The sequence below is a fragment of the Conger conger genome, chromosome 19 (assembly GCF_963514075.1).
Source record: "Conger conger chromosome 19, fConCon1.1, whole genome shotgun sequence".
Classification (NCBI taxonomy): Eukaryota; Metazoa; Chordata; class Actinopteri; order Anguilliformes; family Congridae; genus Conger; species Conger conger.
In genome coordinates this window covers 11,124,580-11,137,079 of record NC_083778.1, presented here as the reverse complement: position 1 = coordinate 11,137,079, position 12,500 = coordinate 11,124,580, and the positions used below count along the sequence as shown (strand labels likewise).

At 43.9% G+C, this 12,500-nt stretch overlaps 1 protein-coding gene and 1 long non-coding RNA gene across 2 annotated transcripts in view; both read left to right on the top strand.

The window, feature by feature from the left end:
• LOC133119103 (uncharacterized) overlaps positions 1-71 on the top strand; it is a 3,554-nt gene extending 3,483 nt beyond the window's left edge. The window contains exon 2 of the long non-coding RNA XR_009706487.1: positions 1-71. This exon is cut by the window's left edge and continues 2,335 nt beyond it. This is a non-coding gene — a long non-coding RNA (uncharacterized LOC133119103).
• An 11,334-nt stretch (positions 72-11,405) lies between these two features.
• ifng1 (interferon gamma 1) overlaps positions 11,406-12,500 on the top strand; it is a 2,133-nt gene continuing 1,038 nt past the window's right edge. The window contains exons 1-3 of the mRNA XM_061229798.1: positions 11,406-11,522; positions 12,188-12,262; positions 12,388-12,500. The exon at positions 12,388-12,500 is cut by the window's right edge and continues 91 nt beyond it. Of these exons, the coding sequence (XP_061085782.1) occupies positions 11,406-11,522; positions 12,188-12,262; positions 12,388-12,500 (305 nt within the window). The remainder of the gene's footprint in view (positions 11,523-12,187; positions 12,263-12,387) is intronic.

Sequence of the window (12,500 nt, the reverse complement as noted above, 5' to 3'; positions counted from 1 at the left end):
CAGTTGCTAAACAGTTATTTTGAAGAAAACATGTATTTTGACTTAAACAAAATAAAAACTGTATAAAGTTGTGTTGTCTTCTGCTGTATTTAAACAAAAAAAAGAGGTAAGTTTAGTAAAGCTGTGTTCCTGCCATGCTTCCACTATGTGATATGCATCGTATACTCAAGCATTCATGAAAAGTACGGTTTATTTGTATAAACTGTTATGTTGCATTGCGCCACTAGATGGGGCACTCTTATCTTGCGTTAAGGTATAGGGCAGGGGTCGGCAACCCTGGTCCTGGAGAGCCGCAGGGTGTGCTGGCTTTCGTCTCCACCTTAAAATAAGCAACCGATTCAGACCCAAGAAACCAGGTGACGTGAGTTAACTGTGTAATCAACGGCTTTCATTGATAAATGCCAAGTAACAACGAAAGCCAGCACACCCTGCGGCTCTCCAGGACCAGGGTTGCCGACCCCTGGTATAGGGGAAACCGAAATAACGGCATCTTCCGTCCGTGGGAGTCGATATGCACTTATGTCCTCTTCCGTCATATGGTGTGTTGGCGCCAACTTCAGGTTTAATAACAGGAATAACACAACCAACACCCCTATTACACTTTTTTCAACCACTAAATAAATCCTGTGGATGCATTCAGTGCATTGGAAAGCCTTTCAATTCGTTTTGTAAGTTATTTAAATTTTACGACAATGTCCGTTGTGTTTTAATGCATATATTCGCACACATTGACAAATATACAGCTTTACAAAACTCTGCCGTTTTCCCAATTTAAACCTACAGGTGGCGCCAACGCACCACAAATGCATCTTATTTTGGCGCTGCTTAATTTCAACCTGTGGCACACCTGATTCTACTAGATCTCTGGCGACTAAATGAGCCCCGTTTTCCTTTTTGCTCATGTCTGGACTGGTAATCGGCTCAATAACAGGTGTTTATCACACCTGCGTAGTGACAAAAGGCCCAAAATAACTCCAGGCTCCAGCCATAGTGTTCTGCCAGTTTTCTAAAATACACAATAAAACCATGACAACTTTACAGGGAATTATTCTAAAACACCCCAGGAAAACCCAAAACGGGAATCTAAAGATGTTTCTGGACCATCGTTCATCTGGTTTTATTTGCAATCTTTTTGTTTATTTTGGGTACTTGCATGCATGTATGTAGTTCACTGTTTAGTGTTTAGGTTGCTGCATTTAAAAAGAGAGAGAGAAAAAAGTCAAAATTCCAGCCAATGCAGTTTTAAATCCTGATATTTTCACAGAATGTGTTCATAATGTTTTAAGACATGGGACTCTCATTCGTAAAAAAAAAAAAGCAAAAAAAAAAGCTGTGGTGTTATTCACACCAAACACGAAGAGGTGGACCCAGTGCTTCACAAGTGCTTCAGTTTCAGTTCTGTTATTTTCTTTGACAATCAGTATCCACACGTTGTGGAGGTCTGAAATCAGCAGTCAATGCACCCTGACAGGGGCAAACCACCCAAATCAGCTTCTCTCCTGGTCCTGGAGAGCCGCAGGGTGTGCTGGGGTCCTCACTCCACCCACCCAAATAAAATAAAATAAAAAAAATAATAATAGGAGAGCGTCTGCCTGCATATCAAAAGGAAAGAAGGGTCTGAGAGAGGGAAGGATCATTCTGGACTTCTGTTGCCTGTTAAGGCCTAACTGTTCACTTCAAGGTAGCTCATAAAGGGGGCCCAAATCCTATCAAAGTGATGCTTTTTGTCTCTGAAGGAAAATCTTATTTCTTCAAAGTGTAAGGTGTTTGTGAGCTCATTGAGCCATGACTGTAGGGAAGGGACCAGTTTTTTCTTCCAGAAGGTCAGGATGAGCTTTTTTGCTGTTAATAGTCCATATGACAGGAACTGCTTTTCATATTTTGACAGTTTGAATGACTGATCTGACAATCCAAACAATATAAGAATATAAGACATCAGGCTCAAGTTCCTTTTGGGTGACCTCAGTGATGACTTTAAAAATGCCCTGCCAGTATCCATGTAGGTTGGGACAAAGAACAAAGCTGTGAGCTAATGACCCCTCTTCAGCATTGTATTTGTCACATATTGGAGAGACATCAGGAAATATCTTGTGCAATTTAGTGTTCGATTAGTGGAGTCTGTGTATCACCTTAAATTGGATGAAACAGTGTCTGGCATGTCTGGAACAAAGGTGAATTTCTTCGAGGCTATTTTTCCGAAATTCATCAGAAATTTCTAACCCTAGTTCCTTCTCCCACGCTGCTTTAATTGCACCTGTTGTAGGTGTGTGGAGATTCTGTAGTGTGCCATACAGCGATGAGATGGAATAGCTGTTAAAATAGTTTCTAAGACATTTATCTAAACAGGACGGGCTGGCTGTTGCAAAATCCTTTGAGTGTGACTGTACGTAGTTCCTTATTTGCAGAAATCTAAAGAAATTGTTCCTATGGAGACCATATTTCTCCTGAATTTCTGTGAAGGTCGCAAATCTCCCATTTAGATAGAGATCCCCTATGGAATATATACCTGCCTCCCTCCAACGATTGAAGCCACTGTCCAGTATTGAAGGTGAAAAGGAAGGGTTACTTGCTACGGGGAGTAAAAAAGATAGTGTGTTCATACCACAGGATGTTTTGATCTGTTTCCAGACCCGGATCATATTGTGGATAATAAAGTTGCCCCTATAGACTGTCTTTTTAAGGCCAGTCGGGGAGAGTATTACAGCTGATAGGTCATAAGGAGTGCACTGTGCCCTTTCTAATTCCATCCATGCCCGGTATCCACTATAGTCGTTCAGCAACAGTGCTGCAGTTCTGAGGTTTGAGGCCCAGTAGTAGAGTTGGAAGGCTGGAAGTGCCAGCCCTCCTTCACATCTTGGTTTGCAAAGGTGTGTTTTTTTGATCCTGTGATTTTTATAACGCCAGACAAAGGGCACGATAAATGAGTCCAGTTGTTTAAAAAATGCTTTAGGGAGAAAGACAGGGAGGTTCTGGAATAGGTATAACAGCTGTGGAAGGAAAATCATCTTAATGGTACTAACCCTTCCAATTAGAGAGATGGGGAGGGACCTCCAGAATTGGATATTTGATTTCAGTTTCTCCAACAGAGGAGTATAGTTGGCTGTAAACAGAGAGTTTGGCAGTTTGGTTACAACAATGCCAAGGCAAGTGAATTTGTCTTTAGATATTTTGAATGGAAAGTGTGAAAGTTGGGAGGAGTCCTTAAGTCCAACTGGCATAAGTTCACTTTTCCCCCAATTTATTCTGTAGCCTGAGAAACTGCTGAAGTCTTCAATTATATGTAAAATCATTGGGACACTTGTAAGTGGTTTCGTTGCATAGATGAGGACTGCTATCATCTGCAAATAAAGATATTTTGTGTGGGGTATTTTTAGAATTAAACCCATGAATATTTCTTTCAGACCTAATAGTTTCTGCCAGAGGTTCTATCACTAGGGCAAAAAGTAAGGGGGATAATGGGCAGCCTTGTCTAGTACCTCTTTGGAGGCTAAAGGGGGAAGACAGTGTTTTGTTTGTAAGTATTTGTGCTTTTGGGTTTCTATATAAAGTTTTGACCCAGGCAGTAAATGTTTCACCCGTAGCAAATTTGTGTAAAACAGCAAATAGATATGGCCACTCAACCTGATCAAATGCTTTTACCGCAGCCAGGGAGATGACAACCAAGTCTTCGTTGCTAGTGTGACACTTACATTTTTAATGATTTCTGAAAAGGTTTACGGACCGAATAAAAATGACATTTCGCTTTTTTAAGCAAACGCCCCTAGTAATTTCATGTCGCACCAGCTTTGAGGCTGAATTCAAGTATGCCTACAACTTATACGGATGTGTAGTTGTTTGTGCGGTTGGGAGAATGCAAATGGTCTGGTGTTCTGTGACGTATGGAAAATGAAGCTGTCAGTACAAGGATGAGTAGAATTTTTCAGCCGCAGACTGTTACCAGAACACTTGCAATGTAAATTCTCACTCACAAAATGATTCATTAGATTAACTACTGATCGTTTATCAGTGGATTAAACTGAATCTGTCAATTCTCCATCAATAATTACAGCCCTAGAAATACTTCAATTACCTCAAATGCTGTGTTTCAACATACTGTAAAAACAATGAAATGGGAACGTGTCTTAAGTCAAAAGACACCCAAAGGTAAGTATCTTGGCACTGGATCAGACATAACTACGATTTAATTACAATTTGCAATTAATAATTGCGAATTAATACATTTTAGAAATGTACTGCAAGGCAGAAGTATATGGCATATATGGTAATAGACAGTGAAATATGACAAAATGATATGGTAAGATGAAAAGTTTGAACAGAAACACAGGCATCACCACCGCCACCACATCAGCATTTCCACTTCAGCCCAAATCACTAAAGCCACTGCAGGGATGAAATAACGCAGTTCAGATTTCACAAGTGTCGTCAACTGAGATTGAACTCTCGATGGCAGGAAAAGATGATTAACACGGACAGGACTCCCCCAGCTGTGGCTAGTTTTCATCATGCCACCGCTGCAAGCCGCAGTGTGCATCATGGAAACTAATGACACAGGACCGTCCCACAGAACACTGAGTAATCCACGTGGGGCGCCAATATCTCCTCTGCCCTCGCCCATTTCGATCACGGAAGACATACATCCACCTGTATCTGACACTGTGCCCACCAGCAGACAAGTGACCCTGTGCCGTAACCCATGTCATTCAGACTGAGAACCTCTGGGATAGGTACCTCCACATGAGCACGCATATGGGTATTTACGTAAATATAATCTGTGAGTAGTCCCACACGCTCCGGAAATTATTGGCACCCCTGACTGGCAACGCCAAGAAGAGAAGAAGAAATACTGGACTTTATTCAATGGAACCAACCTAATCACATTATCAACTGCCCTCTTCAATTCAGCCCAAAGGTTTTTGATTGGATTGAGGTCTGGTGCCTGAGATGGCCATAGATTTTGTTGTAGACTTTACAAAATATTGCACACATTCCTACATTGCATTGTACTGTTTAAATCTCTGGGCTGGTTTCCATACACAGTCAAAGCTGTCAGCAAGAAAATTTATTGCCCTTTTCCCCATGTCAAAATATCCCTGTATGAACTTCAAACATTCAAAGTATTATGCAACAATTTGTGTGTACACTGTTGTTAACCCTGGAAGTATCGCCCTCTTTTCTCGACACAAGCTTGAAAGTGACATACCCAAAATAACACACTACTCTTGAACCCTTTTGACTACAGGCATAACCCTGGTCTCTTCTGAAAGGTAACCCTTGGGTCAGAATTACTCTAAATATTACTAAAAACAAAGTTACAGTAGCTCACAGTAGTTGTTTTTCTCACTGAAACTATTTTCTGTTTTTGAGTGGATGCAGATTATTGCAGCTTTTTAGAATTGGAAACTATTTTGCATTTGGTTCGTTGGATCCTTGCTGTGAAAAGGACACTAACATTTCCTGGATTTGTGTTGTTTGTGGATTTCCAAAATGCAGAGAAGGTGAGGTCCCCCCTACGCTTGCTTTGCCCGCGTTACCAAAATATGGAATTGACGTTAAAGCAATCTTAAAACAGGTGATACAGATAGAACCGCGAGTTTCAGCGCTTTCAACCGGTTTTCCCCCGGCCCAGCTCTGAGGGCGAGACTTATTTAACTGAATGCATATCCAGGTACCAGAGTGTGTAAAAATTGCACCGTGAAAAAAGGAATGAATACAAAAAAACCTTCACTGGCCCAGCCCTGAGGGCGAGACTTATTTAACTTTACTGAGCTCTGTAGCATTTACAGTGAGCTCACACACCATTATAGCCATTTACCGTAAAGTGGGACTGTCTCCTCCCAGTATATAACACAGTGTCGACTGAACCAATACTGTCGTTGATATACTGTATACATAGCTTATTTACAATGTCAGTCACCCAGGTTAAATGTTAACTCCGGAGACTAGGGATTCGGTTAGCTGCTCGTGAATCATTTGTGGCAGGGCAGGTTGTAAATGCCGGTTTCATTCGTTGCGGTGCACTGGGGAACGGTGGACCGCGTCAAGCGTTACCATTCTTCAGTCAGATCCGCGTTTCTTGTAAACGCTTCGAGCAACAGGCCACACATGTGAATGGACTGCATTGCACTCAGTGAGCACTGCACGATGCAGACCTGTGCACCAGCGTGTGAGTGCGAATATTGAATCAGCGAATCACGTGGCAGCAGCTAAATGCATGAAAGCATTCAGACGTGGTCAAGAGGTTCAGCTGTTGTTCGGGCCAGATGTCAGAATGGGGAAGGAATGTGATCTAAGTGACTTTGACTGTGAAATGTTTGTTGGGACTAAACATTGAAAACCCACAACTGTGCCCTCCTGCAATAAAGAGAAAGGCTATTTTCTCCAGACAGAAAAAGAGATCCTTGTCATCTGAAAATGTCAATAAGCTCATCTCTAACAACTGGTTAAGTGAAACAGTACCTGAAGTGGAAAAAATAAGTGCCGGTACAGGTTGGTACACATATGAGCAAAAGCCTCACTCCGTATATTAAACAAGTTCACTCTGGAATGTCCCATTTTTGTACCAAGCTAACTTTAAAAGACAGATTCTATTCACTGAAATATACCGTTCAGTCAAGACAATCTCCAGTTTTACAAATGATTTGTAATTATAGCTTGCATACGTCATTCCACTAACAGGTGTCGGTACGTAGCCTACACACATGAGAAAAAATCAAGAGAACCAGCTCACTTCAAGTTCTGGTGAAATTAATTATTCGGTGTGCCATAACAACTGATTTGTTTGTAGAATCATTTGTATTGCAGAAATACTTTTGTATCTTGGGCAACAGATCATGCCAAGAGTTACTCTGTGATTCCCATCCTTAGTTAAAACCAACTGAGGAAATTTAAATGTTCAAATTTTAATTTGGAATGAGATCAGATTAAAAAAAAAATCCTGTTTCCACTTAAAAAACTTAGTGTCCAGGTTGCCTTCAAATCTTTTACTAGGATGCATGTAAACAAGTTGGCTTCTCAAGTTCAGTTAACTTAACATTTTTAGGCGGAATGGACAAGTTTTTGTTTTTTTAAATTGAAACAAAGTTTTTATTTACAGTGCGCTGTACACAAATTAACCAAATATTTACCTAAAAAATACCAGTTAGAACATCAAATGATTCTCAAAACCAAAAAACTGCTGGTTGGCATTTACATTTCTCGGTTTTTCTATTTCTAAGAAGTTATGTCACAGGCAAGAAGGTGTCCCGGAAAGTGCATGCCACAGGCAGGTTTCTGCAGGGCTACAGTACCTGTGAATCACTCTCCTGCCCCACACGCTGGAGAAACGTTGTGTCTGGCACCTTCATTCCACCTAAAGACACACAAATACACATTTACCCAAGGTTAAAACCTGAGTAGAGCTGTACAGACACAGAGAGGAGACACAAAGACACTCTAGTGTTCCTTTGTGTTGACGCTGGTTTAGAAATGATCGTCCAAACCACTCCAGATGAACCACGGGAAAAGTGGGAATCTGTAAGTTGTACATTCAGCAGTGAGATCTGTGACTAAAGTTTACACAATGGTTTGGACCTGAGAGAACTTCCCATACAGAAAATCCGTCTGAAACCATCAAAAATAAAACTCACGCAAAATGACAGACGACCTTCTCCAAAGGCCCCCTTGGAACCTGTTTTCTCGCTTTACCTTATTTTATACAATGTTTGCATCAAGTTTAAAAATAATTTATTTGCTCCCTTACCATATCACCACAAATCACATATTGTACATCACCTCTCTTATATTAGAACACGACTGTCTGTTGTTCCCCTTTATAAGCACATAGAACCCGCACAACTAGACTAATGAGGGAATAGCTGGAGGGGAAGGAGAAACATGTTCTTCCTCCTGGTGTTGTTGATGCAAACAAGAGATTAGTTTGTTATATTATCCTCCGTTCATGAACAGAGAACAATCACAGTTAAGAATATACTGGGTCCGTTGCCACAAGTCAGATATGAATTGCTCTGCTCCATATCCTGCTTAAGACAGGCCTGAAACGGATCAGTAAAATTCTCAATATTCTCCGTTCGCAAACAGGGCCGTGTTGTCATCACTGACACATCCGACCTGTCGTCCAAATGTCAATATTCTAACAGGAGTATTAAGACATTCACACAGGAACTGAACAACACATCGAATATATCTATGATCGCAAAAAGTACGTTTAGCAGTTACTATTGTTTACTCGTTATCTGACTCCAAATGAAAGTAGAATTTAGAATTCGGTTTTAATCATGTGTGACGCTCGGAGTGGTGACACCCGACTCTTATTTGCATGTCACCATTACTCAATAAATGCTCCCGGGATTAGCACTTTTGCTGAATCTCAGTTTGTTGGAGAACACAGAGTTTGGAGGTCTAGCCAACACAATACATGCATTATATTTTGCATAGATAATATTCAGTCGTAATTTAGGCTGAAAAAGTCTCCTTGAATCCAAAATCAGGCCTTTGATCTTTGGGTCCGCAATGAACCATCTGGGTGTGTAACCATTTGGAAGTTTCAAGCCAGGCCTCCCCCAGTCGGGGGGGTGAGGCCAATGGCTTTCTCAGGGACAGATTTCCGCAGTTTTCCCTGGGTTGCTGAATGGTTACGATGTCATAGGTATACTGTTGTGGAAATTAAAACATTGCACCCAGTCGCACTGAAACAATCATACCAAAGATTACTATGTTCTGATCTGGCATTGTCATGAAACATCTTTATGCCGTATACACCATTTCGGTGACTGAGGAATGAGGGAGATGTGAGAGGGAGAGAGTGGTGAAGGGAGGTTCAAGAGAAGGCCATGCCATGATGGGTTTTAAGGTCAGAGCCCTGATAGAAATGTCAGGGGAGGGGGTGATTTACAGGGGGTTCAAGAAGACATCTGTTTTGGGAACAATGCAAGAGTTTCCTCCGTATGGGTGCTGAGAAAGTGGGGGCTAAAGATGGGGGCTCCTGAGGGAGCACAGTGACGACACCAGATTTAATAATTTCCGTTTTTTAATCACAGAAACTTTTATTTGTATATTCAAGTAAAGAATGAATGGTTACTGCTACTCAGTGACAGCGTACACACTTTCTCTTTCTCTCCCCACAGATGGTCGACCATCAGCTCTTTCAACCAGACACTGAGCTGAGTTTGCAGTAAACAAACGAACAATGTGCGGTTTGCATAATTAATGTGCAACAGAATGCAAAAACAAAACCAAAAAAAAATCTGTGCAGCCATCTTGGAATGTACAGTTGTGAACATAGCTCCCCAGATTAGCGGCAGTGTCACGTACGCGGTGAGATGGTTTTGAAAGCGTGGCTCTGTGCTGGGAGGAAGGCTGAAGATGTGCAAGGGAAGAATGATGACTAAGCCACACGGCTGCGATGACTGTGTAGGAAACCTCAGAAAGTCAGAAAAGGGCAAAGCTGCAGGCTGCACTGTGTGCTAATGGAGTGCTGCTTGTGGCATTGCCTGCACTGTGTGCTAATGGAGTGCTGCTTGTGGCAATGCCTGCACTGTGTGCTAATGGCTACACCTCATGTGCTAATGCCTGCACTGTGTGCTAATGGCTACACTTCATGTGCTAATGCTTGCACTGTGTGCTAATGGCTACACCTCATGTGCTAATGCCTGCACTGTGTGCTAACGGCTACACCTCATGTGCTAATGCCTGCAATGTGTGCTAATGGCTACACCTCATGTGCTAATGCCTGCACTGTGTGCTAATGGCTACACTTCATGTGCTAATGCTTACTGTGTGCTAATGGCTACACCTCATGTGCTAATGCCTGCACTGTGTGCTAACGGCTACACCTCATGTGCTAATGCCTGCAATGTGTGCTAACGGCTACACCCCATGTGCTAATGCCTGCACTGTGTGCTAATGGCTACACCTCATGTGCTAATGCCTGCAATGTGTGCTAACGGCTACACCCCATGTGCTAATGCCTGCACTGTGTGCTAATGGCTACACCTCATGTGCTAATGCCTGCACTTTGTGCTAATGTATACACTTCATGTGCTAATGCCTGCACTGTGTGCTAATGGCTACACCTCATGTGCTAATGCCTGCACTGTGTGCTAATGTATACACTTCATGTGCGAATGCCTGCACTGTGTCCTAATGGCTACACCTCATGTGCTAATGCCTGCAATGTGTGCTAACGGCTACACCCCATGTGCTAATGCCTGCACTGTGTGCTAATGGCTACACCTCATGTGCTAATGCCTGCACTGTGTGCTAATGGCTACACTTCATGTGCTAATGCTTGCACTGTGTGCTAATGGCTACACCTCATGTGCTAATGCCTGCACTGTGTGCTAATGGCTACACCTCATGTGCTAATGCCTGCACTGTGTGCTAATGGCTACACTTCATGTGCTAATGCCTGCACTGTGTGCTAATGCCTACACCTCATGTGTTAATGGAGCATTCACTAATGGCTACACTTCACGTGCAAATGGATGCATTGTCTGGGCCTGCTCTCTGCTCCTTAACAAACTCACTGTATGATAGAGGTATATGTATGTACGCCTGCAGTATGCAGTAAGCCTGCAATGTTTGACCAACATATCAAATACATACTGTGTTTTTAATCTGTAACCAATATCAGAAGACTGCTGAGTTCTGATAATTGTTTCTGTAAAAAAAATGACAGTGCATATTTAGCAAATTCACTCATTTTCAATAGAATGCTTATTTTGCCAGGGCAAAAATCTTGCCATATCTTATTTTATCTCGATGGAAAAAATGCACCCAAAGGGAAAAGAAGTATCTCTGTGCGAAGTTCCTCAAAATCGCAAAGCATAACCCGGCTGATTAATAAAAAAAAATAAAAATCATAAGCATAATCTGTATCAATATTTGAAATTAATTGCACCGTGGGAGTTCCCATCCCCTTTTCTGTGAAAAAAAAGAAAGAAAACAATCATCACTTTACTAGAAAGCCTCGAATTGCAAAGCTTTGGGGTTTGGCTGCTGATGACGTGCAACGTGGGCCCAAATACCACCTCCGCCACCGCCCTAACCCCTTCCCCCCCGAAAAAAACTTCCCCCCCGACCCAGCGCTGAGGCTCATGCCCTTCCAGCGAATCCATGGAAAGACCCAGGACGGGCGGGGGTGGGGTGGTGTGGGGGGGGGGGGGGGTGGAGGTGGGTTGAGATTTAAAGGAAACCCTGCCGCGTCGAGGGAACCCACAAAACCCCAAGAGAGCGAGCTGCAGCTTCCCGTGGATGGGTATTTCTCGGGCCCGTGCATAAATACCGCCGCGCGAGCAGAGCATCGTCACTCTGCAGGTGAGCACGCGGCCCGGACACACTCCTGGGAGGAAAACTAAAAAAAAAAGCCGAACGAAAAAACAAAAGAATAAAAAAAAAAAAGCAGAAAGATGAACTCCCCGCTCCTCCTGGCTCTGCTCTGCGGCTTCTGCCTGGCGGCTTTCCGACCGGCCCACGCCGTCGGCGACGACCTGAACTCGGTGATCAAGAAGCTGACGGACCACTACGTGAGTATGAGAGGCGGGCGCTGGAATGGCGGGCTCCGGGGTGGGTAACGGGACGGTTTTTGGCTGTCCGTGACCACGGCTGATGGAAGGTGCTGCAGGCCAGGTGGCTAGGGAGGATGAGGAGCAGATTGGGGGGGGGGGGGGGGGGGAGCCAGAGATGAAGAGTGTCCGCCTTGCTGGCTGCGGAGGGAGCAGGCGTTGGCGTACGCACGCAGGCTGAAACTTGAGCTAGAGACCGTGAGACAGTGCATGGATAACATCTAACTGCAGCCTCAACGCAGCTCAGTCTGTGGCCCACTCAAACCCAGCCACATTTTGCTCAATGTCAGTGTGGAGTTCTCTGCAAGTGTTCTGCGTAGTTGTGCAAAGAGCATGGTGGACGACGTGCTCTCTGAGTAATAATCTAAGTCTAAGAAAACCACAATGCCCTCCAGCAGCATGAGTGGAGGCTTGCTCAGATGCCTCTGAATTACAGATGGGCTCCCCTCTTGATTTCTCGAGAAATGTCACCAGGGAGTTTGCCCTGGTGCCCTCGGCTTGCTGTGGCGGGGGGGGGGGGGGTTTGGGCTGTGGCGTTCTGTCGAGCGCGTTGTGACAACTGCTTGTCAACTGTCACAAATAAACTTTGATGACATTTGTTTGCTTTATTGCCCTCTTCCCTTCAGAACGTAACTGCGGACAAGGCCCTGTTTGGCAGCCCCATCTTCCTCCAGGACATGGACAGCCACGACAGGTTTGAGGTGAGCACGGACCGGCGCCCCGCCCTAACCCTAACCCGGCCTCGTCCGCGGCAGGACCTCCTCGACGGTCGGCGTGCGTCTAACCTCCGTTTCGTTCCGCCACTTTCTCCCTCTCTCTCCGGCAGGAGAAAGAACAGAGGCTGCTGATGCAGGAGAGCCTGGACGTGTACAACAGGATCCTGTCCGACATGCTCAACCACACGCAAGACCAGGAGATAAAGCGCAGCATCGCGGCGGT